The following is a 22,910-nucleotide window of genomic DNA, read 5'->3' on the forward strand; positions in this document are numbered from 1 at the left end:
TACTCCAAGTGAAATGTTTAATGCTTACAATAACATAAAATTTGCAAAAATTCCAAGCACCGAGAACCTTTCCCAGCAAATTGAAACTGGGATTTTCAGTACTTTGACTGTGCTAGGACTTTTGGAGCAAAATTGAGGATATCCTATAGAACTGCCTGTGCTGGTGCATTCACATACGGGTGCAGAGGACCAAAGGCAATGACTTCTTTTGATGAATAAAACATTTGATAGATTATATAACAGTTTTCCTGGACTAAAAACAAAGTAACCATCTTTACTGCAGCTTGCAGCACTGTGCCACATTTCTAATAGATGGCCCAATTTTCAGGAATACTTAACATGCTGTAGAAATCTACCCAATGCTTCCACAAGTTCAGTCGATTCGGTAATTGAAATATTTATCTTGATTATTTTTGCTTGAACTTAGTTTTAGGCACTTACTTTAACGGGTTTATTTCAATATGTAAAGGGAAGGTTCTTTTCGTATTTTTGAGTTATTTTCTTGGCTAGCAAGTTTTTAGCCTCTCCAACTGAGAATTTTGCAGCTGCATAATACTCAATGAACAATACTAGTGAAAGTTTCTGCAGTGCCTCCCTCTCGGATGGAGCCTCAGCATGGCAGTCTGTGGAAATCTGTTGTGTTCTACATGCATTTATTCAGCACCTTTCCTTTTGTGTCATCTTAGTATGTAAATTATACCCCTCACCTTACTCAGTGGCAGCAGTGTTTTCTCTGTGCTTTGTAACTGGGACTTTGTCTCCGACTGTCTGCTGTGCTGACAGAGTGCAGCGCTGGATAAACCAAGTCAAGCGACAGCGAGCAGTGGTGTGGCTGTGCTGCAATGGCGCGGCTAACAGAGACTGGATTTCAGGGGCTAATTAACCTGGCTAGACAGTGGCATTACTGTAGCATCACTGCCTGCAGTAGGACACACCTCTGGGCTCTTGAAGCCCTTCAGTGTGGCATACAGCTTATCTCCTGTTGCCAAAAGATACACAGCATTTATGCAACACATTCACACCCTCCCGCCTGTCTGTATTCCCAGACACAAAATGCACGTAACAACACTTTATGTGGGAGGTTGTATTATGGCAGACAAAAGTGTTTTCATCTCTGACTTGTGCCACATTTCAACTTTATTCCGTGGTATAAGTATTACTTCTGTCCAAACTAGATATGTTTTTAATGGAACGTTGTATTTTTGCCTACTAAGTGTTTTGTTTCTTTGGGATAACAAAGTCCTTAACCCCTATTTCTTAGAATAAAAACCTTCACTAGAAAATGACAAATTTATGCAGACAACAGTGATTATGAATAAACAGAATATTTCAACCTAGGATGTATTAACTAATGAAGAGTAGGGTTGTTGGTGTAGTCAGCAAGGGAAAAGCCGCTTTAGATTGATTTAGGATGCTATGCACTCCCCTCACACTCAAAATTCATTAAGAGACCTGAGTAGGTTAACTCATTCTGCTGTTTGACATGAAACTAAAGTTTTACAGAAAAAAGGGTCCGGAAAGAGCTACCCAGACTATTTGGCATGAGGAGACTATGGGTTCCATCACTTCAAAGCTGTAAGTTTCAGGAGGGAGAGATGAAAGAGGAAATTTGGCCTTAAGACTAGTCTGGTTTTTGGAAGAGTTTGCTGCAGAAAGGAGGAGGGTTAGATGCTTTTCAAATTAACAAATTCCACTAAGATGATATTTGGCTAATATATGGTAAATCTATTATAATCATCCAAAAACCTGCAACCTTTCAACTGAGCCAAGCAGCACCACAGACCTAACTTCTGAGTTTTATAACCTCCCGTTCCACTTGCATCATTACATTTAGCTTTAATTCACATCAGAAGATAAAAAAAGGGGGGGCAGTGGGGAGTACACAACATCAAAACCTGTATGATTTTATAGTGATCCCCTGGGGTCAGTCTCTGAGAATATCACTGTCAGTAGTTAAGAGGTTTTCACCATGGAGTTAAATACTTGCAGCATTGACAGTAGCTGGAAATACTTCAGTGGTTATTGTTGTAGTCGTTAGTCCAGCTGAAATAATGCTGGCATGTTTTCCCTCTGGGTAGAATTCCTCAGCCTAATTGTCTCCTCCTTGCCAGACCATATTTGATATCTTCAGGTTTGGAGACTGGATGTTTTCCAGCAATTAATGGCTTTTCTCTGTTATAGATTGAAATTATTTCCTTTTGTGATTTAGTCTATTATCCAGAAGTGAAGCTATTGAATTCCAGAACATTTAAATGGGATAACTCACAAATAGGGCTAATATAAAAAGCATAGTCATCAAGCCACATGAAAGCTGTGTGGGACACTGTAGAAGATGGATATTTCACATGTAATTTTTTACTTTAAAAATAAAATAAATAAATCCATTCTTTACTATTGCGGTATCTTCTTCTAATGACTTAACCTTAGTATTAGCTTAGAGCAGTATAGGTTCAAGTGTCTCATAGGGCAGGATTATTAGGTCACCTCATCTAACCTCCTGAAGTGTACTGGCAATCAAATTTCATTGAGATACTTCTGTCTTTAGTACTGTAACTTGGGTTTGACAAAAGTACATAGTGATCTCTGTGTCTCTGATGCCCAGACCAGACTCCTTAAGGTACTTTGTCCACTCAGAGCATAATTAGCCTGTGGTTTCAGAAATCAATGAACACTGTTCCACAATGGAAAAAAAAAAAAATAGCTTCTGTAGTCACCGTTTTATGGCCTTCCATGTTATTTGAGCTATTACTTCTCTCAAAGAAATTTTACCACATCTTTTATTGTATTTTTCTTTTTAGATCCAAAATGGAACATACTACACATCTCAAAAGCAAGAAATGTTTTTAATACTGTTTCAGATATGTTACAAGAAATTATCTGCAATAAATTTGTCCTTTGGAAAATAATGTAACACAAATGACACCTGGGCTTCATAAAGTACTACCTGTTTTTAAGCAGCAGATTCAAAAGCATAAAGTGGAACTTTTAGCTGAACACCGAGGAGCCCAGTTGTTCTTTCTACATGTCTAGCTGTCCTTGTAGCCCAAATAAAGTCTTCATGCTACGGTTCTCGAATTAGGATTTAACAAAAACCTTCTCAGTAAAATTCAGTTCTTTTCTCTTCCAAAAATGTTGGTAAAATGGTAAATGTAAACTGACAGAGTTTATCTCCCCAGGACCAGGAAGGTAATCTGGAAATGTGAGATGCAGGAATTCGTGTTCACCCCAACCTCCAGCTTTGTGTTTCACTTGATGTTAGATGGGCCATTGTTGAGGAAGCTAGAGTGATCTCTGCCTATGACTGATACCCTCGTGTAACTGTCCATAGGAGACATCCATCTAGTAGCTTTTGGGATTTAGATGTGAACAGAGTAATCCTGATATGGTTATACTGTCTTTCTTTAAATGCATTTAACATCTGTTGCGTGCAGATCGGATAGATCATAAGATTTGGTGCATGGTAATGTACAACATCTTTGCAGCTACTGGAGAGCTATGTCCTCTACAAGAGTGTTTATGGTTCTGATGTATCATGCAAAAAATTGTGTCATACTGTTTATGTGTTTCAGAAAGTTCTGTAACAGAGTTTTGAGAAATTAGTGTTGGAAATAACAAGAACCAGGTGCATTGGTAATTTAACAACTTTGAGACTTATTTTTGTTAATACTAGTATGCAGTGGCTGCTGGAGTATTGGACATATATGTGTACACAGAATAAATAAACACATATTATTTATATGAACTGAAGAAAGATAATGTAATCAAGACTGCACTCGCACATTCTGATACATCGACTTTCATGGGTGGTGCTGATTCTATGCCATCATTATAGGAAATGGAAAATGCAATGGGAAATCTGCAAGAAATTACAATGCAAATATTGTCTGGCTGTAGTTTGTTTGGAGTTTGGTTGGATTTCTGGTTTTGTTTGTTAGTTCTTTTAATGCAGTTTTATTTGCAGTGCTGAAACAGAACTTCTACCTGGGCTTCCATTTAGTTCCACAGAGGGGGCATAGCTATATGCTGGCAAATCCCTCTTAGTAGGGGGCTGCTGTGTGCTGCTCACTTTCCTTTAAGCAAAAATATTTTGATTGTGCATGTGCTGTTTTACTCTTCAGTTAAATGACGATTTTCAGTGAAAACAAGCAAATTAGCAACAAAAATGAAAGCTAGATTGGAAATCATGTAATTTAATAACAGTGAAGTTTCTAAAACACTTCTGCTAGTAGTGTTCAGAAAAACATTGACACCTGCACACTGCCAGCAGTTCAAATCCAGCATATCCCCATTCAGCTGCATTTCACCTTGTGTTAATTCCTTGTTTTTGAAGGAGAAAAACCAAGAAATTAATGACATGTCTCAATTGCATTTTGTCTAATCCTGAAGCAGCAAGCTTGACACAGGGTGTCTGCCAGGATGTTGAGGTTGGGTTCTGTAATTAGATCAGTGTGGGGTGAGGAAAGGAAGAGCAACGTGATCTTTATTCTTGACTTCTGCTCTTGGCAGGTTTTGCCCCTTTGCTCCTATAACAGCAAAGGTGTAGGTTAATGGGAGTCACTCCTTGGGCATTCATGTGTTTGAGGTCAGGCTCTTTTATGGAAACAGACTTTTCACACACACGAGCATGTTCACTTGGAAATAAATGCAGAAACAGTCCTGGTACTTCTGAGCCTGCCACAAGGAGCAATGGAGCAAGTCAGCTAGGGGAAAGCCTGCTTCAGAACTAGATACAAACCTGAGCTTGTCCTTCACTTCAAACACACCTGTCTGCCCACTCCAGGGAGGAATTCAGCAACCGGGTCTTAACTTCTGGCTCCCAAACATATAATATGAACCACCCCAAACAAATGACAGTCAAGGAATCCCATCAGCTCCAATTAAAAGTACCTTTAACAACTAGCTCTGTGCTTCAGCAGTTATTTCATGAATCATTGCAGAGCTCCACATACTTACTCATTTTTGTCCATCACTGTGTGCCACCTGTGCAATGAGCTCACACGCCTTGCAGTGTCACTGACATTAAATATTTGATACTGGCTTTGTGCTTTGCACTGGCTCCCAGGGCAGCACAGTTGCATCTGGGTTCTGCTTCCAGCCCCAGCTGCCTGGCACAGAGGGAACACAGTGCTGCTGCTTCCATATGACATTCCAGACCCCAGGATGTAGTTGTGTGTGACTGAAGGATGACATAGAACAGCACCATTTCTTATCATAGCCTTTGCTGCATGTTTGTAGTGAGTTTGATAAAGCTCATCAGATAATGCTCGGTTTTCCCCTACCTCAGTCAAGCTGCATTGTCTCTCACTTACACCTTCTCCACATCTTGCTCACCCATACCATGATGGCCCCACTCTGGATTTCATATATAACATGTAAAGTGCTGATGCATTTCCTGGTTGTGTTTTCTGAATAAATATCTTCCTTTTCTTGTTTTGAAATTTAGGAAAGTGTTGCCTGGAAGCCTTTCTTCCCCCTTAATCAGACTGTTTCCTAAGCTGTTTTCCTTCTGTCTAATCTCTTGCATGGGACCAAAATGTTTAGATTTGAATGGCGACATCTCACTCATTCACATCCTCTCAGATGGGAGCATTGCGTTGTTTGAGTTCACAGTATAGCCAACCAGGAGCTGCATGTGACTGGTACTGAAATTTGGATGATTTTTTATCCACTCCTATTCAGTATCTATTAGCTAATTTTCCAAATAATTCACCTAGTCACAACTTCTCACCTCAAAAGGCAGTCTTGGAACTCCAACAGACCATCTTCAGCCTGTTTTGGGGTTTTTTCCTGCCGTACTATCTCTGACATTACTCTGCTACAATCTCTCTCCTTCTTTAGCTTTGCATTTTAACAGCTCAGCTGGTAAATTAATGCCATGTTCTTGGGAGAAAGGCAGAAGGGGATCCTGGAGTGCTCCAGATACAGGGAGGTCATGGTCTGCTACCCTGAAAAGTGAGTGGAAGCTTCTCGTCCGTTGTGCCTGAACTGCCACTTGGGCTGGGCTCTACACCCACACGCTGACAGGCACCTGGGACTCTGCTCTCCACAGTCAGGGGTTGCCTGACCAGCTCTGAGGATTACCTGCCGCAGAAAGGGTGAATCTTCATAGCACTCCCAGGTCTTCCCCTCATGACCTGGTCAGGGAAGGGGTGTTAGTCAAATAATAAATCACTACTTTTTGGTTTAGGCACCCAAACTGATGCTCTCCACTTGCAGCACTGAAGCTTTCTTGCTGAGTTGCTGTTGGTCAAGGCAGCAATAAGGTCTCTTCTGGGACAGTGGTGGGGGGGTGTTGATGCACTGCACATAGACCTCTGTTCTCCAGAGGTGCAGGGGAGGCAGTGATGGGGAAAAGGTGGGACAAGAGCACTCAATATTTTTTCCCTCCTTCAATTATTTATTCTCCCCTTTTACTTTTGTTTCACTAATTTAAGCACCTTGTTCCTTTTTATTCTCAAATTCTTGCACATGCCTCTCTGGGTAAATGGTTCGTTGCCAGTCAAGGACTAGTAACTTTAATGATATATACCCCACCACAACCCCGTTCTTCACATATGAGTGATCACAAATTATATATTTCCTTTTTCTGATATTTCACAAGTGTTGAAAAGGCAGGACATTCTGTGTGGCTAAACAAATGACAATTTCATCACTGGCTCTTACCCGATAATAAATGCTGTTCATGTTTAATTTATAATGTCTGGAAATATCAGCAAGAGATGAGGGAAACAGTTTAGATAATATATTAACCTCTCCAAACCTTTTCAGTTCTCTGAAACTCAACCTGAGGGTGACTTTAATATGTAGGAAACTTTCCTTTCCTTCTTCTTTTAGACTGTTCTGTCGTGTTCCTTAAACTGAGACCAAGAGAATTTTTCTTTTGTGAGGCCCTTTAGTTCCTCCAGACATGAAAGAAATGCTGATCTGAAATCATCTCTGCATATACAGATAGCCTGTAAAGAATGTGAGAGAGAGTATTTGTATGCTGTGCTAAGACTTTATAGGAGACCAGCTAATTGCAGAGCCACCAAGTTAAAACCAGTTAAAAATTCCTGCCAAGCTACAAAAACAGCCTGAGAAGGCATTGTGAAAAGCTCTTGAAGAGGGTAGGGAAATGTGAAATTTTAACAAAGCAGAGTTTGCAGTGGCAAGATTTCCTATGCAGCAACTGCATGGTTCCCTGCCCAGGTGTAGGACAAAGATGAATCAGGCCCATTATGAAAGCAATTCATATTTAAATGAGATTTCCAGCCCAGTTTCTACAGTGTCGAGTGGTTATTCTAAGCATCTGCTCTTTCATGCTGATTTAGACCAAGCTCGAATGCTGAATCTTTGGAGAATCATAAACAAATTGTGTTAAATTGCCATTAACAGAAACAAATCACAAGAAAGGAAAGGCAAGGTTGTTAATGGTATCGCTGTTCTTAGCTCAGGCTTTGATGGCAGTAGATGCAGTCCTGCAGCACAGAAATAATGTATGTAAGATCACCCACTGCTCTGAGACCTCCAGACAAGCTAAGCACAGCAGGGTGAGTAGCACTGGAATTTGTTTTACAGGAAGCCTTTCATTTCCTTGCTTTTGAGGGGTTAAGTGAGGCACTTCAAGCCCTGCTTTCCCATGAGGGTTACACTAGGGAAGGGTAGTTTTCGTTTCCCCAGGGGCTCCATAGCAGCTCTAGCAGAAGAGGCTACTGTCAGAAGAGAACAGCTGGATGCAATGAATCAATGTATTCCCCAGCCGCCCCGGCTGCATTTCCTTCCTACCCACTGCTCCCCACCTCTAAGACTGCTCTGTCCGAGAAATAAAGTGTCCATCTTGACAGATGGGTATGCCCCAGAGGCCTCCAACTTTGGTTTCCACAGACAGGCCTGGATTGGGGCAAAATTAACTGTTGATATTTTAATTGTATTAACTTTATTTCATACGGGGAATGCACTAAATAGGATGTGCATATATTACACACAGTGTAGGGTAAGAGATGCTTGTAGTCCTTAGTAACATCAGGCTTCATTAAACTTATGAAAATCACACTATTGGGCCTATGCTTGTTCCAGTGTGCTTTTGGGAAAACTTAGGTTATCAAATTCAAGCTCTGGTTAGGAGTCTTTAATTCAATAAAATTCTTCTATTCTCTTCACTTCTACAAAAATCTCATTTTGCACGGATTGGGGAGGACTGAAAGTGCACAAATCATTCTGTTTAACTTTGGGGACTTCCACCTCGTTTGTTTGTTACTTGAAGTGAAGGGAGGAACAATTTATTTCAAAATTTGTAAGAAGGAAAACAAGAAAAACTTCTGTGTGTTTGTGAATCAATATGACACCCCAAAACTAGCTCTTCATATTATATGTCATCATAATATCAAAAGTCTATCACGGAGATGTGCCATGAAAATGCAATGAAATTAATGCAATGAAAGTCTTTCATAGCTGTTTGATAAATCCACTACCATAAGACTTTTCCTTGTGACATTTTTCATGTAAAATACACAAACAGCATTACAAAAATCTTCTATCCAAAACTGATAACTCAAAGAACTTTCCAGTGCTTGTCACAAAAATAACAAATTTTGTAATTTTGTAGCTCTTTTCCAATTGTAGGTTATAATTTCATAACCACACATTATTAAAATACCATAAATGACTTGGTAAATCTTGCACTTTAATAGGGATACGGAACACAACAAAAGAAATGTTCCAGGTTGGTTTTCTTCCCCCTATAGTCTTATCAGATTCCTCTATCTTCCAACTGCATCATGGCCCTAAAGTCCACAAATCATTCTTCCTGTCTGTGTTGTGTTTTAAAGTTTCTAAAAGAATTGAATTCTCTCTATACAAAAATGTACTCATATTAATGAGCACAAGTGTTTTAATAGAGTATTATCTCAAATCAAGCTCAAATTATTAGCTCAAATCAAAATGGAGCTCTATTGGGGTATATGTTTTCCGCTTTTTTTCTTTTTTTTTTGCTTTTGAAAATCCTTAATACATTCTCAAGAGACTAGTAGAGGTATGATTACATGTGGCTTCTAGTTGATTCTATCTAACCATAATGACATTTATGTACAGTAAAATACATGCTAGCTGTAATTTTAAGGTAAAAATGGAAAATGGATTTTATTATACTGTACCATATAAACACCCTATCAGTATTCAGGTACACATTCCTATATCCTCCACATATCTTTGAGTTACTTAACACAAATTTCCTTGGAAATTATTTATAACCTTCCTTACATTTTGGTTGGTAATGACGAGATTTTAGAGCAAACCAAATCATAGAACTGCTGTGTAAAAAATAACTAACCAAAAATGGAAGGCAACCCAAAAAAAACAACCAAGCCTACCATCCCAAACAACCTGCTCCCCACTGGCATTTCTCAAGATAGTGAAGCTGTTCAGGAAATGCCTTGTGTATCAAGGAGTCTTGAATGTAGCATTACTATTTAGCCATGATAATTAACCTTGTCATTTGGCCAGTCCTGTCTCTAAAGTCTCCAAATTTTTCATAATTTACTAGAGACAAAAAATCTTTAAAGAAGTGTTTATTCCCAACATAGTGCCTGCAGCGTTCATTGAGTATCTATGCAGCATTGAACGCACATGCTGTAATTAAATTAGGTAGCAACAAAGCAGGTGGATTATATGAGTGCTGTCATTTAAAGTATCCTTTCTGCATAGGCAGAAAATTTTGTTAAAAAAACAACATTTTTTCATCTATAAATCCCATTGTTTTTTTCCTGACATCCTTTAAATCACAAATTCAATGATATTATAAATCATGTAAAATTTGGAATATTACTTTAAGCCCCTGGGCTTCTCATTGGAGTGCTGTCTGAACAAAAAATTCAGGTTGTTTACACAGAGAACTCGATAATATTTTTGCCATCATTTTTTATCTTGTAGGATATTTTGTGTAAAAAAATACCTTTAGATAAACTGTACATGAAAATCCTTTCTGTTTTTTTTCAAACCTCTTCTCTCGCCTTTCTCATTAACCTAGTAGTTTTCCATAGCCTACTTACGTCAGTAACTTTTTCATCATTAATTTCAATGGAAGCAGGATGTGGTCCAGTAAATTATCCCCCAGCATGGTCTGCTCAGTATTACATTAGACCATGGGAATAGTGAAAAGAAACTCCATATGAATTTAACCCTTTAAAATATTCATTCTTGTGTTTCCAATGTAAGTTACTGCTGCTTTTCAAAGTTCAAAATTTTTCTCTAATGATCTGAAAGATCCCTCAATAAGCAAGCTCACTAAGGCCATATAGTCACCGTTAAATCCCTTGCAGACATCACAAATATTGAGGAAAAACACTAATAATCCAGTGAAGTTATTTTAGCATAATTGTAGAGAATTTATTGATAACCACTGTATGAGTCATTTTAATATTGTTTATAAATCCTTTGGACCACCTGAAAAAGGTAATATTGTTGGATATCGAGGACTATAGCTGAACTCCTAGAAAAAAATCCCAAAGTTCTTGCATGTAGCCTTTAGACTCCTTAGCTCTGTTATTCCTCTGCTTTAAATCAAGTCGTGCCATCATCAGTGACCTTCTACTTCTCATCTTCCAAGACTACTATCCCATGAGCTTTCCAAAGTCAACACATACTCTTTTCTAGAATCTGTAATATTTTCCCAAGACCAAATTTACTTTACAACTGTAATAGGGTAGTCCACTCTTTTTTCATTGTCATTAAATGCTAGAGTCTGGGAGCAAATTTGGGTTACAAAGGAGTCAGACACACACAAATTACATTAGAAGTGGACCTTGTGATCAAGATTTGCTAAGTTTTCTGGGACCTGGTCTCTGCGATGCTACGTGACAAACCAGATTTTTCATATTCTCATGCTTTTGAACTTGGATCAACACCACACTTTTTCCTCCCTATCATAATTCCACTTAGGCTAATTAGGTTTTACTTTGGCATTCTTTAAGATCCAAAGCATACACATTCTCTGCTGTATTCTCATGAATACCAAAGCTGTAGAATAAATATTGTTGACGTGAGTTGGCAAAGTGCTTTTATACTTGGATTCCTCATTAAATTACAATAAATTTTAGTTTTAATGAGCATAATCCATTTTATAGTGTTGACCCAAATTCCCCCGAGGAAAAATGCAGCTCTGAATTGATATTTGCATGTTTGAGTCAACTGAGTCACATTCAAAATCATGTCAGAATTCAAATCTAAAAAGTATCCTGTTCAAGTTATGCTGGGGCTTGTGACTCAGTTATATTCCAGAAATGTATTCCTACAAGGCTTTATGGCTCTTGCTGTACTTTAATCTTGTCACTGCCCCAGCTTACGTGACACTTTCCTTATCTGCACCCTATCTCTGTAAACAGCTTATGAGAACACTGGCCATCAGGAGGCAGGAGCACCTTTCTAAAGCTCATCCTTGGCTGTCTTTTCTGAAATCATATTTCTTCTCCCTGTCATGCTCCTTAATCATTTCTCTTCCGCAATAAATTGTTATTTCTCTCCCTGTTAGAATTCTTTCCTGTCATTCATCATGTTAGGAGTACATTTTGCTTGAGAACAGGAACAAAATCCCGGTACACTTCAGGAAGTCTTTAACTCTTTTCCTTTCTCATGATGCAGAAAATGGAGAATTCCACTCAGAGTCTCCTTCTTTGGGAGACTTTCATTGATTTCTTTGTTTCAAAGTTTTGAGGTACTTTAAAAGAAATGGGCTATTTGAAAGATGGATTTATCAGTGTTGTGAGTTTCTCTCAGTTTGATAAGTAGTGTGCCTGGATAAGAAAGCTTTTGAAATTTTTTTCAAGTTTGATCTGAAATTTATTATTTAATAAACAACAGAAACCTTGAAGATTTTGAAGAGGAAATGGTTTTATTGAGTCATTGCAGGACATCAACTGTGCAGTTCAAAGCACGAGCTTATGATTTTGTTTGACCTTTGATTAAGACAGCTGGATCCCCATGCCCATAATGACAGCACATGCTGAGGCTCTGCAGAGATTACATAGTCTCAAACTTGTGTATGTCATTCCTTTTCACTGTATCATTGGAGGCCTGGGATTAGCCCTGCAAAATTGTTTGTGTGAATTTCCAGGTACAAAAATGATGACTTGCAGAGCAATTGCTGAAAAGTAAGGCTCAAGGCATGAATCTTTCTGATCTCTTTGTCAAGATCTTTGAGATAACTAAGAAAAAACAATATGCTTGAAAACTCAGGCCAGTCATTAGGATGAATTTGCAAATTTTTTTTCCCAGTAATGCTGAGAAATACCACATTATGTCTTTAAAAACAGGCCATAAAAAATGTGCATTTAGCTATAGTGGTTCTGCTTTGATGTTAGAGAATGAAAGGGGTGATGTCTTTATATCCTTTTGACCTCCGTTTTTTATAATTCTGAATTCCCAGACACATCCTCAGAGTGACTTTCCACCTGTAGATTTTTGGATAGGAAAAATCTGTTATTTATTACAACCATGGCAGAACAAGAACATGCGTTTGTCTCAATCCTTTATTCCAAGTGTATATCCAATTAAACCATTCATTTCAGTATCCCACTGATTCTCTCACTTGTTGATTCACACAGGACGAGGACAGAGTGCTGCTGAACACCTGATTACATCCTTGGCAATGGGAAAACTATATGGACAAACACCAAGAGTGCCAGCTCAGCATTCCAAACTTATGCAAGTGAAATACCAGAGCCAAATTAAGCTTATACGATACTGTTTTCTTCAATCGTCAAATGTAAATATATTTCTCCATAATTTATGTCTTGGCAGATGATAATGAGTGTGAAAATGCTACTCAGCCTTGTGGAGAGCATGCCAATTGCACAAACACAGAGGGAAGTTATTACTGCACGTGTATGCCTGGTTTCAAACCCAGCAATGGTCAACAAATTTTTGTTCCTAATGATGGAACCTCCTGCGTGGGTAAGTTATTACTGTCTGCCAGATATCTTTACATTGTCACTCTTTTCCTATTGCTTCTCTTAATTATAGAAATCCAGCAAAATGCATTCATAATTGTGAAGTTTGGAGTCTGGGTATAAAATTCCTACAATTTGGACTGAACAAGCTTACTTAATGTTCCAGCTCAGGCCCACACTTCTCCCTGACAACAGAGCAGCTGCCATTGCTTTCAGTAACACTTCAACCTTGACTCTGCTTGCAATACATTTAAACCCACATGTCACAGATTTACACAATAAATATATATTTAAGGCAACATTGGAAATCACCAATTCACCCACTTATGCCACTTTTTCACTGATCTGTGAGCAAGGTGGTGATGTTCTCAAAAAAAATGGCAAAATAGTCTGCAGTCAGATCTGGATCAACAAAATTCTCTTTACATTTGACCTAGTGTACTTCAAATATCTTTAGTTTTGAAACTTGGTTGGGATATTTTGGTAATTTTTCAAGTCTTATCAAAAACAATGAGCAAGATCAGTGGTTCTCCTACCCCCTGTGCCATTCATCAGCCTCTGTTTCTGAACATGTTCAAGATTACAGGGGAGGAAAAGTTCTCTGGAAAAATGTTATTTCTGAACAACCATGCAATCCTTTAGGATTTCCTCTGAATGGAAGAACTTTAACTATTTCTCTTTTTTTCAAACTCCTGGTAATTTTCTCTGTATGTTGCAAAAGTCCTCAGGGAATGGGAAAATGAAAAATAAATCTATTGCCCTCTACACCTTTATGCTGACTGTGTCTCATTCTAGGTATGTCTCCTGTGAGTCTGTGAGTGCTGACAACCTTTCTTCTTACTGCTCTTAATATCAGCAGAGTGGTTGCATATTAAGCCAGAAAGTGATCTAATCGACATTTCTTGCCCATTGCTCATATCCATCTAAAAGTGCTCTGCTTTATCCAGCTGCTATGAATCATTCTTAAATTAGCTGGGATGGAGACAGTTAGCACATTGAGCTGTAAATATTCGCACCATTTCTGCTCCAGGTTTTGATTTTTACGTTATGATATTTCCTCAGCTTCAGAAGTTTGTCTTCAAAGTTATTTCTCCGACTGCTTTTGTGTCACTTTAACTTCTTATCATTAGCTTGATAATTTCTCTTTTTTTTCCCTCTTTACTGGGCATATTGATCTTTTTTTATCCTCTACTAGGGTTTAGTTTAGTACTTCTTTTTGAAAATCCACATGGAGGAGCCAAGAGCTTTCAAAACTCACACTGAAATAAAAAAATTACCTGTGGGCACCTTTTCTCATTAAACAAGTGTACCAATTACTTTACCAAGATGTGAGTCCTAAAGACAACCTTTTGATCCACAATTAATTTTTGGCTTTATCCATCGGGGAAACTATAATAGGGTATTTTGTACCCAATGGACCTGCTGCTGAGGGTAGCAGATATGACTTGCACAAAGGCAGCTGAGAGTTGTGTATTCAGGGTGACAGCTGAAGCAAATGCCAACATTTCATCATAAATACAGTGCAAGTTATTTAGTACAAATCACAGGACAGAACTACCAGGCACCCATCCTACACAAGTTTATAGGACCCCACAATATATTTTCAGATTCTGCAAAGTCTTAAATCTTCTTTTTAATGTATGTATCTATGTACATCGCAGTAACTTTAAAAAAACAATGTTTGAATTTTGGAGAGTATGCCATTATGAACCCTTTGTGTTTATTCCCTCAAACCTATCTGGATTTTCCAGTAGTGCAAGTGTGGTACACAACTCTGTGTGTGAGAGTCCCTTTCAAAGTCCATGCACATACATGCATGTTCTCTTTTTGGAAACTACAGTAAGCTCCCAAGCAAAAAGTGATAATGTTCCTCAAGGCAGTAGATTAAAAGAAAGCTTGGGACAATGGCTTTGAGAAAGGTTGGTTCACCCTTAATCCAGTCAGAATGCTGAGTTTTGAGTTGCGGGTCAAAAGTATTTCACGCATGTTATCAGGTAGAATTGGTGAAGAGCTGACAAAGAAACATGCAGACAGAGAAGGAACTGGAGGGAAGGAAGGGAAAAAGAGGAGAATAGAAGGATAAAGGAAATGGAGAAGAAAAAATAGGAATGCAGAAATGTTACATTTCTGAAGACATTTTTCTGCTGTCCTGAAAGCGAGTTATTAAAATCTATTGTTTGATTTGTGCAAAAGCCATACTTTTCCCTAGACTTCACATTTTATTGAATGTTCAGCTGCAGATAAAGAACTGAAATATAAACCTACTTTTTTCACCCCAGTCAACAGAGTAAAAACGTGAAAATGGCCATCTGTGAAATGAAAGTGACATCCACGCCACTCTGCCTTTTCTGGGAACATGCTATTAGTTCTCTTCAGGTATTTCTGAGAGCACTGGGAAGGCACCCATTCTCCATCTCATCCTTTGCGGTGACAAGGGAGCTGTACAGTGGATGGAATCTGGCGTTGGGCCACATCGCTAACTTTTCTTTTACCTTTGCCATTCATAGCCTTTTTCATTTCTACTTTGTGTGTGCTGCTGCCTTCCACAGTATGGAGACACGGGGAGGGAACATCTAGTCCTTTGCAATTGGACTTTTCAATCACTTGCAAGCTACTAATAAGCAGAAGGTATAATGTAGACATCAAGCTGTCTTGACTGGCTGGTGAAGAATCAAAGCGATGTAGGTACAATCCTGTAATTGGCAAGACTGAACATAATAACTGTTCTCAGTACTTTTAATTTAATTGGAATTTCCTTGCCTGCTGCAGTAAATGAGGAGTGACAAAGCACAGAAATAAAATAAAAGGTTATAAATCTATTTTCACACTAGCCTAAGTGGTGTTGTACATACTATTTTTCTGATCGCACCTTTTATAAAAGCATCAAAGTTCAGCTCCAGGATTTGTTTTGAATATTTACTGAAGGGCCAGAGATTTTTTTACAGAGGTATGGCAAATGCTCATCTGTTTAAAAAGCTGCTGTTCCTCAACCTTTGCTCAGGAATGCTGTCTGTGAAGACTGCTCACACAAGCCTTGGCACCCCACTCCTGTTCCCACAGCACATCGAGTAGGAGAGTTTGGGACCTCGCCCCAAAGCTCCACTAAAATTGGATTGCTGAAAGCACTAGCAAGCTGTTGTCCATGTGTGGTCCAAGAATTGCATATTTGGTTAAAAAGGCATAGCTACAAAATATAAAGAAACAAAAGCCTACAGCTACTGCACACAGCATTTCAAAGCAGGAACTTAAAAGCTGCATCCTTGCAACTGTCACAAACTGTTGGCTGCCCCTGAAAATCTCATTGATTTAAAAGGGATAGGAAGCTGATTAGTACCTTGCAAGATCAGGCATATTGCCTTTTAATTTTGTTATCCAGGAGTTGTTTTTTTCTTCTGGAAACAGTAAATTAAATAGGCGTTATATGGACTCATTCCATATGGACAACTCAACTGCAGAAAATCTATTTGCATATACTCAACAGGGTGTCTCTATCAGACTTTAAATAGCAGTTCTGCTGCCAGAGATGTGCCAAAATACTTGAATTTCTGCTGTTGTTTTGGATAATCCTGTCTTCTCATTAAAATCTCCATTACACTTAATATCTGATATAATTACAAAAGGAATTTGCATGACTGCCCAATAATAACAAAGGAATGATTTACTGATCTAAAAGTCTATGATAAGAAAAATGGCATTACAATTTTGAAATACTTGTATCAGTAAACCATATGGAAACCTGATGCCTAGTAACAGTATTCTGAAAAGCATTCAAATATTATTTTTTTTGTTTATAGGTTATTGTAAGTTTTGGCAAAGACTGTTGTCAATTCCTGGTGTTTTAGCACTCCATTACACGATGAATGGCTTGTTCAGATGTACATGTCTTCCATGTAGTTGACAAGGCCAAAGAAATCTTTGGTCTAAGGGTGATGTGTTTTCTTGTTAGACAAACTGGCTTTGTCGTGATTTTCACCCTTGCCACTTCAATTCAAAGTCTCTCATACAGAGTCACACAACAAGGCACTGACAGACACCCACTTGTTTCAAACAGCTTTATAATTTACTGATGTGAGAGGTTATTTAAATGCCAAGAGTAAGAACTTTAGCCTTATTTCTTTAAATGACAGCATTTAATTATGAGGTATCCTGTGTGCAGCACTACATCACACTATTTTCCTTCCCTTTTGGCAGGTTGGTTCATGTATAAGGTGGTTAGCTCCGTGACTATGAATACTGAGGTCACAGAAACCATACAAATACCGATAATGCAGAACTCAGTTCCTTAAAGAGACACATCTGGGTCATTAAATATGGAAATAAACTATTGCCCTAATGCAGACAATCATAATTTAACCTTCTGCTTTAAACTTCCATGCTGGCACCAAGCCATTCAAACACATTGCTTTCTTGGTGGCTCTTCCTGCAGAACAGCGGTGGGTGTGCTGGGGAAGGCAAATGCACCTCCAGCCCCACATCTCCTTCCTGTCTGTGTAGGAGTCTGAACAGCTTTTCTGTTGGAGCTTTTGAACCTCAGGCTTAAAACACAGCCTATCAGAGCTGATGGCTCATTGAGAAAAATAGATATATGAGTGAGGTGGGACTTCAGCCTTGAATCCCAGGGAGACCTCTGTCCAAATAGACACATGGCCCCCCAGGTATCCTTCAGGTATTTTTTTGAGTTCCCTCGATATATCTATATACATGCAGTATAGCTTTCCATTTTTTAATAATGACCTTATTTCACAGGCATTATTGATCCTTTTTGTGCTCCTTTTTGAAAAGCACCAAGATTCTTGTATCAAAAGCAGAGTGCAAAACTAGTTCCTATATGCTAATAGTGTATTTCCAGCCACCCCATATCTGCTTTCTGTTTGTTCTTAACACCCATCTGGCTGAGAGGAGGCTTCCTATCAATTCCGATAGCTCTTCTCATCCACTGATCAATTAATCACTGTTCTTTTTTCCACCAATTTCTTTCCAAAATTAAGCATCATACCAGTTCTTGACAGGAGTTGTTATCCTCTCTCCTCCATTCCCTCTGCCATCTTTCCTTTCCTTCAGGTTGGTTCTCAGGCTGTTACTTTAAACCTGCTCATGTACCACTTCATTTTTCAGATATGCCTGTCCCAAAGCTGTTCACTTTTTTCTCCTTTCCAGCACTTCACAGTCCATTACTTCATTCTCCAGAATTATTTGGTATACTTCCCAGTTTGCTTTCTCCACTGAGTTATTTGATCTTTATCCTTAGCCAACCAAATAATGCAAAATAATCTGTACTTTAGCCAGGGAGTTAGTACCCAGCTCTCCTAAATTAATCAATTCATGGATTCCCTTACTGGAACTCATTGGTTTTACTTTTGGACTGTGCCCCACCCAGTTACTGAACTTGTCTACCTAATGGCAATTTATTTAGAAGCACAAAAGACATTTTAGGCAAATGTAATTTAAATGTGGATTTAAAAAAAAAGGTTATGCCAAGCACTTTAAAGGGCACAGAGTTTAATTCTTAGATTAACAAGATGGACAGATTGAGTTTTGCAGCATCTTTTTTAAAGCTGCAATTTAAAAGACAAGTCTGTAGGTTGTTTTTTTCTTTTTCTAACTGAGCTGAGAAAATCTATTTAGTCTAATCTCTGAAAAATAGATTTCAGATGATTTGCATCATGCCAACCATTTTGTTATGATAGAATTAATATGGTTTTAAAACACAAGCAATGTAGTATTATATAGTAATAAAAGTGGTGGTATAAAAATATGATCAATTATGATTTAGCCTTCTAATCCCTAAGCATTATAATTGGCAGGGGTTTTGCCATTAAGATTGCAGGTCTATTTTTTGCTTTTTTTTATTATATGAGATTTTATTATGAAACTGCTTGTAGTGTGTGGGGCTATTATCAACAAAGCAGCAAGGTGTTAGTCTGTAAATACTTAATAAAAATTCAATTTCTCACGATATTTGCAGATGTAGATGAGTGCAGCAATGAAGGAACTCTTGCCTGTGGAGATCATGCAAAATGTGAAAACGTGGATGGAGGCTTTAACTGCTCCTGTAAGGAAGGTTATCAACCATCCACAGGAAAATTGCAGTTTAAGCCAAATGATGGCACTTCCTGCCAAGGTACATGATATTATAAAGGTTTATGTGTTATTATAGAGATATATCTTCTGAGAAACCCACCAGTGCCTATTTATCTTCAGTTAGGATAATCAGCAAGACATGAAAAAGAGGCAAGGCTGTGGCATCTACAATTCCTGAGAATAGAATAATTTTGTAAATATATTTTTGTTAAACAGTGTGATGAAATCCATTTGAAATAATGATTACCCCCTCATAGTTGTCAGATCTGTTCTCCTCTCTGTAAATTCAAGCTGTCTCTACTCCACCTGTGGAAGTCCCATAAAAGGGACCAAGCTCTCCACCTGAATAAAACAGCTCATTCAATGCTATAACCTTGACCAAGATAAAGCCTTTGAAGTTTGGCAACGGTGTGCTGTGATTTATGTGCATAAATTCAGAATGCTGGGGGTTTGGAGAATGACCTAGACAAGAGATTTTGCTATTAGTATATATTGAATATTGATTGAACTGCAATGTAGAATTAGTTTCCTTTTTATTTCTACAGAAAATCCAAAGGCCAAGTGCGAGTTATTCAGAGACTGTATAGCTGAACATATTAATAGAACTTTAGCCAGAGTAAGTAACATTGGTTTGTAGATTAATTTTCAAACCCTTTAATTGTTTCTCTTTGAAACTGCTATTTCAATTATAATAGTTCTTAAACAGCTTTTAACAAAGGCTTGAAGCATACAATTGAACTTAAGCATGTTTACAGAAGTCATTTTAATAATTTCAAATTATTTGAACTGGATTGTATGTTCTAATCATGATAATAACTTGCTGGGAATCTACGTGTTCTCTTTCCAGCAAAGTGAGTCATGATGCATGAAAAATTCAGAAGTGTGGTAATCACTCAGATGTTTCTGTAATTTCTGGAGTTACACACTGCTGCATTTACTGATGTGCAATTATTTGCTTGTTCAGAAGGAAAGGCAGTAAGATAGCTTACAAAAGTAATGTCAACAAGTGACTAAATAGAAAACGGAGCCATAACATCTTGGTACGCTGGTTTATTTACTCCTCAAAGGAGAGTGTGTAAAGTGATACAGGATTTATAGAAACAAATACTCTGGACTCCGTTTTTTTTCACCAGAAACAGAGATTCCTGAAGAAAATTACAAATATGTTAATGAATGCACTATTCATTATTCTACATCTACGGTATTGTCTAATTTTAAAGGATAAATGAAGCACAAGCATAAATAAATTAAAAGCAATTGCATATGTTTGCCTCTGATATTAAGCAGTTTGATTGTTACTAGATCAAAATTTAAAGAATCCTATTAACCTAGTGTTATATATACATTGTGTTAACATACTTTTTATGTTTACCTGCAATGTAATACATTGTATCAAATATAATACCTGCTTATCACACTTAGGTGCAAATGTTACAGTAGAATCTTAGAGTGAGATTTTTTTAAATATGTACTCAAACTAAAATTAAAAAGTCAAAATACTTTCATGTAAATAACTGTCAGACTTTTAGCCTGTTTTCCAGTTCTATTCAGTTACAGTCAAAGACAAAGTAAGCCCCATAAAAGCTGTTCAACAGTAGAGAGTAGAGATCATACAAAATCAAATGTTGGGTGTTTTCTTAATTAGATTTCAATATTGTGAAGCAAGAATTCTTTTCTTGTTCAGCCATGAGACTGAAATGTGGAAGCTCAATCTTCATGTCAGCCTCTCCTGCCTATATTTTTAAACTAGCTGTTTTATGTAAGTGCATTTAGCAGTTTATAAGCTGAAGCACTGAAGGAGAAATAGGCAGTACAGTTCACTCAACTACATGCTTTATAATTTGCATTTGAGAAAAAACAACTTAAAAATATACAAATACTTCCCATCTGTTCCCACCTCTTCAGATAAAATTTAAAAGAGAAGTCAATAGATTAATACAGAAGCAGAATAATCATATCACTGAAACTTAATTAGTTTTGTGGAATATTTACTAGTTCACTTTGGATCATCAGGATAAATAAAACTGAGCTGCTGTAGGGAAAAAATGCGTAATGATAGCACATGACTTCTTTTAATTATGGTTGCTTGTTAAGGTTATACTAGACATGTTTAACATCAATACTTTATAGGTCAACCAGTTGATTGAGTAGGGGTGTTTATGCACAAGTGTCTTATAAACCAGTATGTTAATTAGCAGAAATCAGTGGTTTGTATTGGATTGATTTTCACCTGCAGAAATATGTCTTTACTTGTTTCATTAAGATATGAGTTCTGGCATTTTTCAGATTAGTCATTTAAAAACACCTCTGGAGAAGTTGCAAGAAATTAATAAAAATACTTTGGGGCCACTTTTACCTGTAGAAGTTGTTTCATATGTTGAAGCACTGTCCTATTCATCGTGGAATGCCATGAGTGACTCTGACAATGAAGCCCTTCAAAACACCACCATTAACGTGAGTGGATCAAGCCTTGGAGTTGTGGTGTTTATCCTTATTCCAAAGATAGCATATGACTCTTCTCAAGCACGTGCTTTTACTTACAGGTCTTGGTCAACACTGTGAACAATTTTTTACAAAAAGACAAAATTACAGTCTGGGAAGCTTTACCTGTAGATAACCAAAGGCAGAGCCTGACTAAGCTGCTGCACGCTGCAGAGCAGGCGACACTTGTCATGTCACAGAGCTTCAAAAAGACAACCCAGCTGGATGCTAATGCAAGTGACATAGGTAAGATAAAGAATATTAATCTAAGATATACTTTAGATGTGGATTAAACTGAGGAATTTTTCAGCACAATTATGAAGATTAGAAATGGTGTTATGTGAAAAACACAGGTGTTAATTTGTATGATTTTCATAACTAACACCTGACTTTCAGTGTAGGTATCATAATTTTCAGAGACTAAACACTTGAGTCTAGAGCACAAAAATAAATTGAAAGTCTGTGGGAACTTGTTTTCAGATTCTCTTTAAATCTCTCATTATGGCCATACTCACACAATCTGGATTCACTTTATAAGCACAAAATTATCCTATTCATCTTATGTGCATAAAAAACACCAGTGGAACAAAATATGGACTTGCTCTCTACAGATTTTTTTTTATCTCTTTTAGATTCAGTGAAGTTATTATAAATGAACTTGGAATAAGAATTGTTCCTAGTGAATTCAGTCTTGAGTGGCTTTAACTCAACAGGAATTTCTCATTTTAAGAGGAATTCCCCAGGAGGACAATTGGTTAGTCTCAGCTGTCCCATTTTGCTCTCCTACCTTCTCCCTGTGTCCTGGTGTCTTCCCACTAATACCTGCTGATTTTACTGTGGTAATAACAGTTTTACTATTCCTTCACTGAGAGTAGAGTAAGGCTAACATCAGCCACTTTTGAAAATCCCAATAAAGCATGGCTGATTCCTTTGTCAATGGCCACCCTTTCATCTTTATTTTTCTAAATGTCCCCAAACTGCATGTGATCTGATTTCTTATTTTAGATTTAGTACAGTCCTTCAGTATTGCACCCTGGCTTGTTGTTTCATATGATGACGTGATGTGATAGATTCCTACTGTGGTCTCAAGGCAGGTCAAACTTCCTGTTCTTCCCCCACCTTTCTTAAAGTAAATTAGACAGAGTGACGGAAAAGTAGGGAGGGATTTGTTCTATGACCTAGACTCTGCAGGATCACTTATGTTATTGCAGAGCACCTCCGGGTCTGCAGCAGGTCCAGAGCAGTGCCAGGTGCTGGCTGTAAAGCCCCTGTGCCCCACTCCTCATACGTCCCTTGCTTGAAAGCAGAGGCTCTCATGGCCACAGAGCTGAGGCCATGAAAGTCAAGAAGAGAGGATTTGGGTGCAGTCTCCAGTGGAACTGCAGATATCAGTCACCAAGGTGACAGAAAAAGCTGATAAAGAGAACA

At 37.9% G+C, this 22,910-nt stretch overlaps 1 protein-coding gene across 1 annotated transcript in view; it reads left to right on the forward strand.

Annotated features, from left to right (window-relative positions):
* ADGRL4 (adhesion G protein-coupled receptor L4) overlaps window positions 1-22,910 on the forward strand; it is a 73,500-nt gene that overhangs the window by 24,894 nt on the left and 25,696 nt on the right. Inside the window, exons 3-7 of the mRNA XM_032118166.1 lie at window positions 12,772-12,924; window positions 18,886-19,041; window positions 19,547-19,617; window positions 21,288-21,455; window positions 21,545-21,728. Of these exons, the coding sequence (XP_031974057.1) occupies window positions 12,772-12,924; window positions 18,886-19,041; window positions 19,547-19,617; window positions 21,288-21,455; window positions 21,545-21,728 (732 nt within the window). The remainder of the gene's footprint in view (window positions 1-12,771; window positions 12,925-18,885; window positions 19,042-19,546; window positions 19,618-21,287; window positions 21,456-21,544; window positions 21,729-22,910) is intronic.

This window comes from Corvus moneduloides, chromosome 9 (genome assembly GCF_009650955.1).
Source record: "Corvus moneduloides isolate bCorMon1 chromosome 9, bCorMon1.pri, whole genome shotgun sequence".
NCBI lineage: Eukaryota > Metazoa > Chordata > Aves > Passeriformes > Corvidae > Corvus > Corvus moneduloides.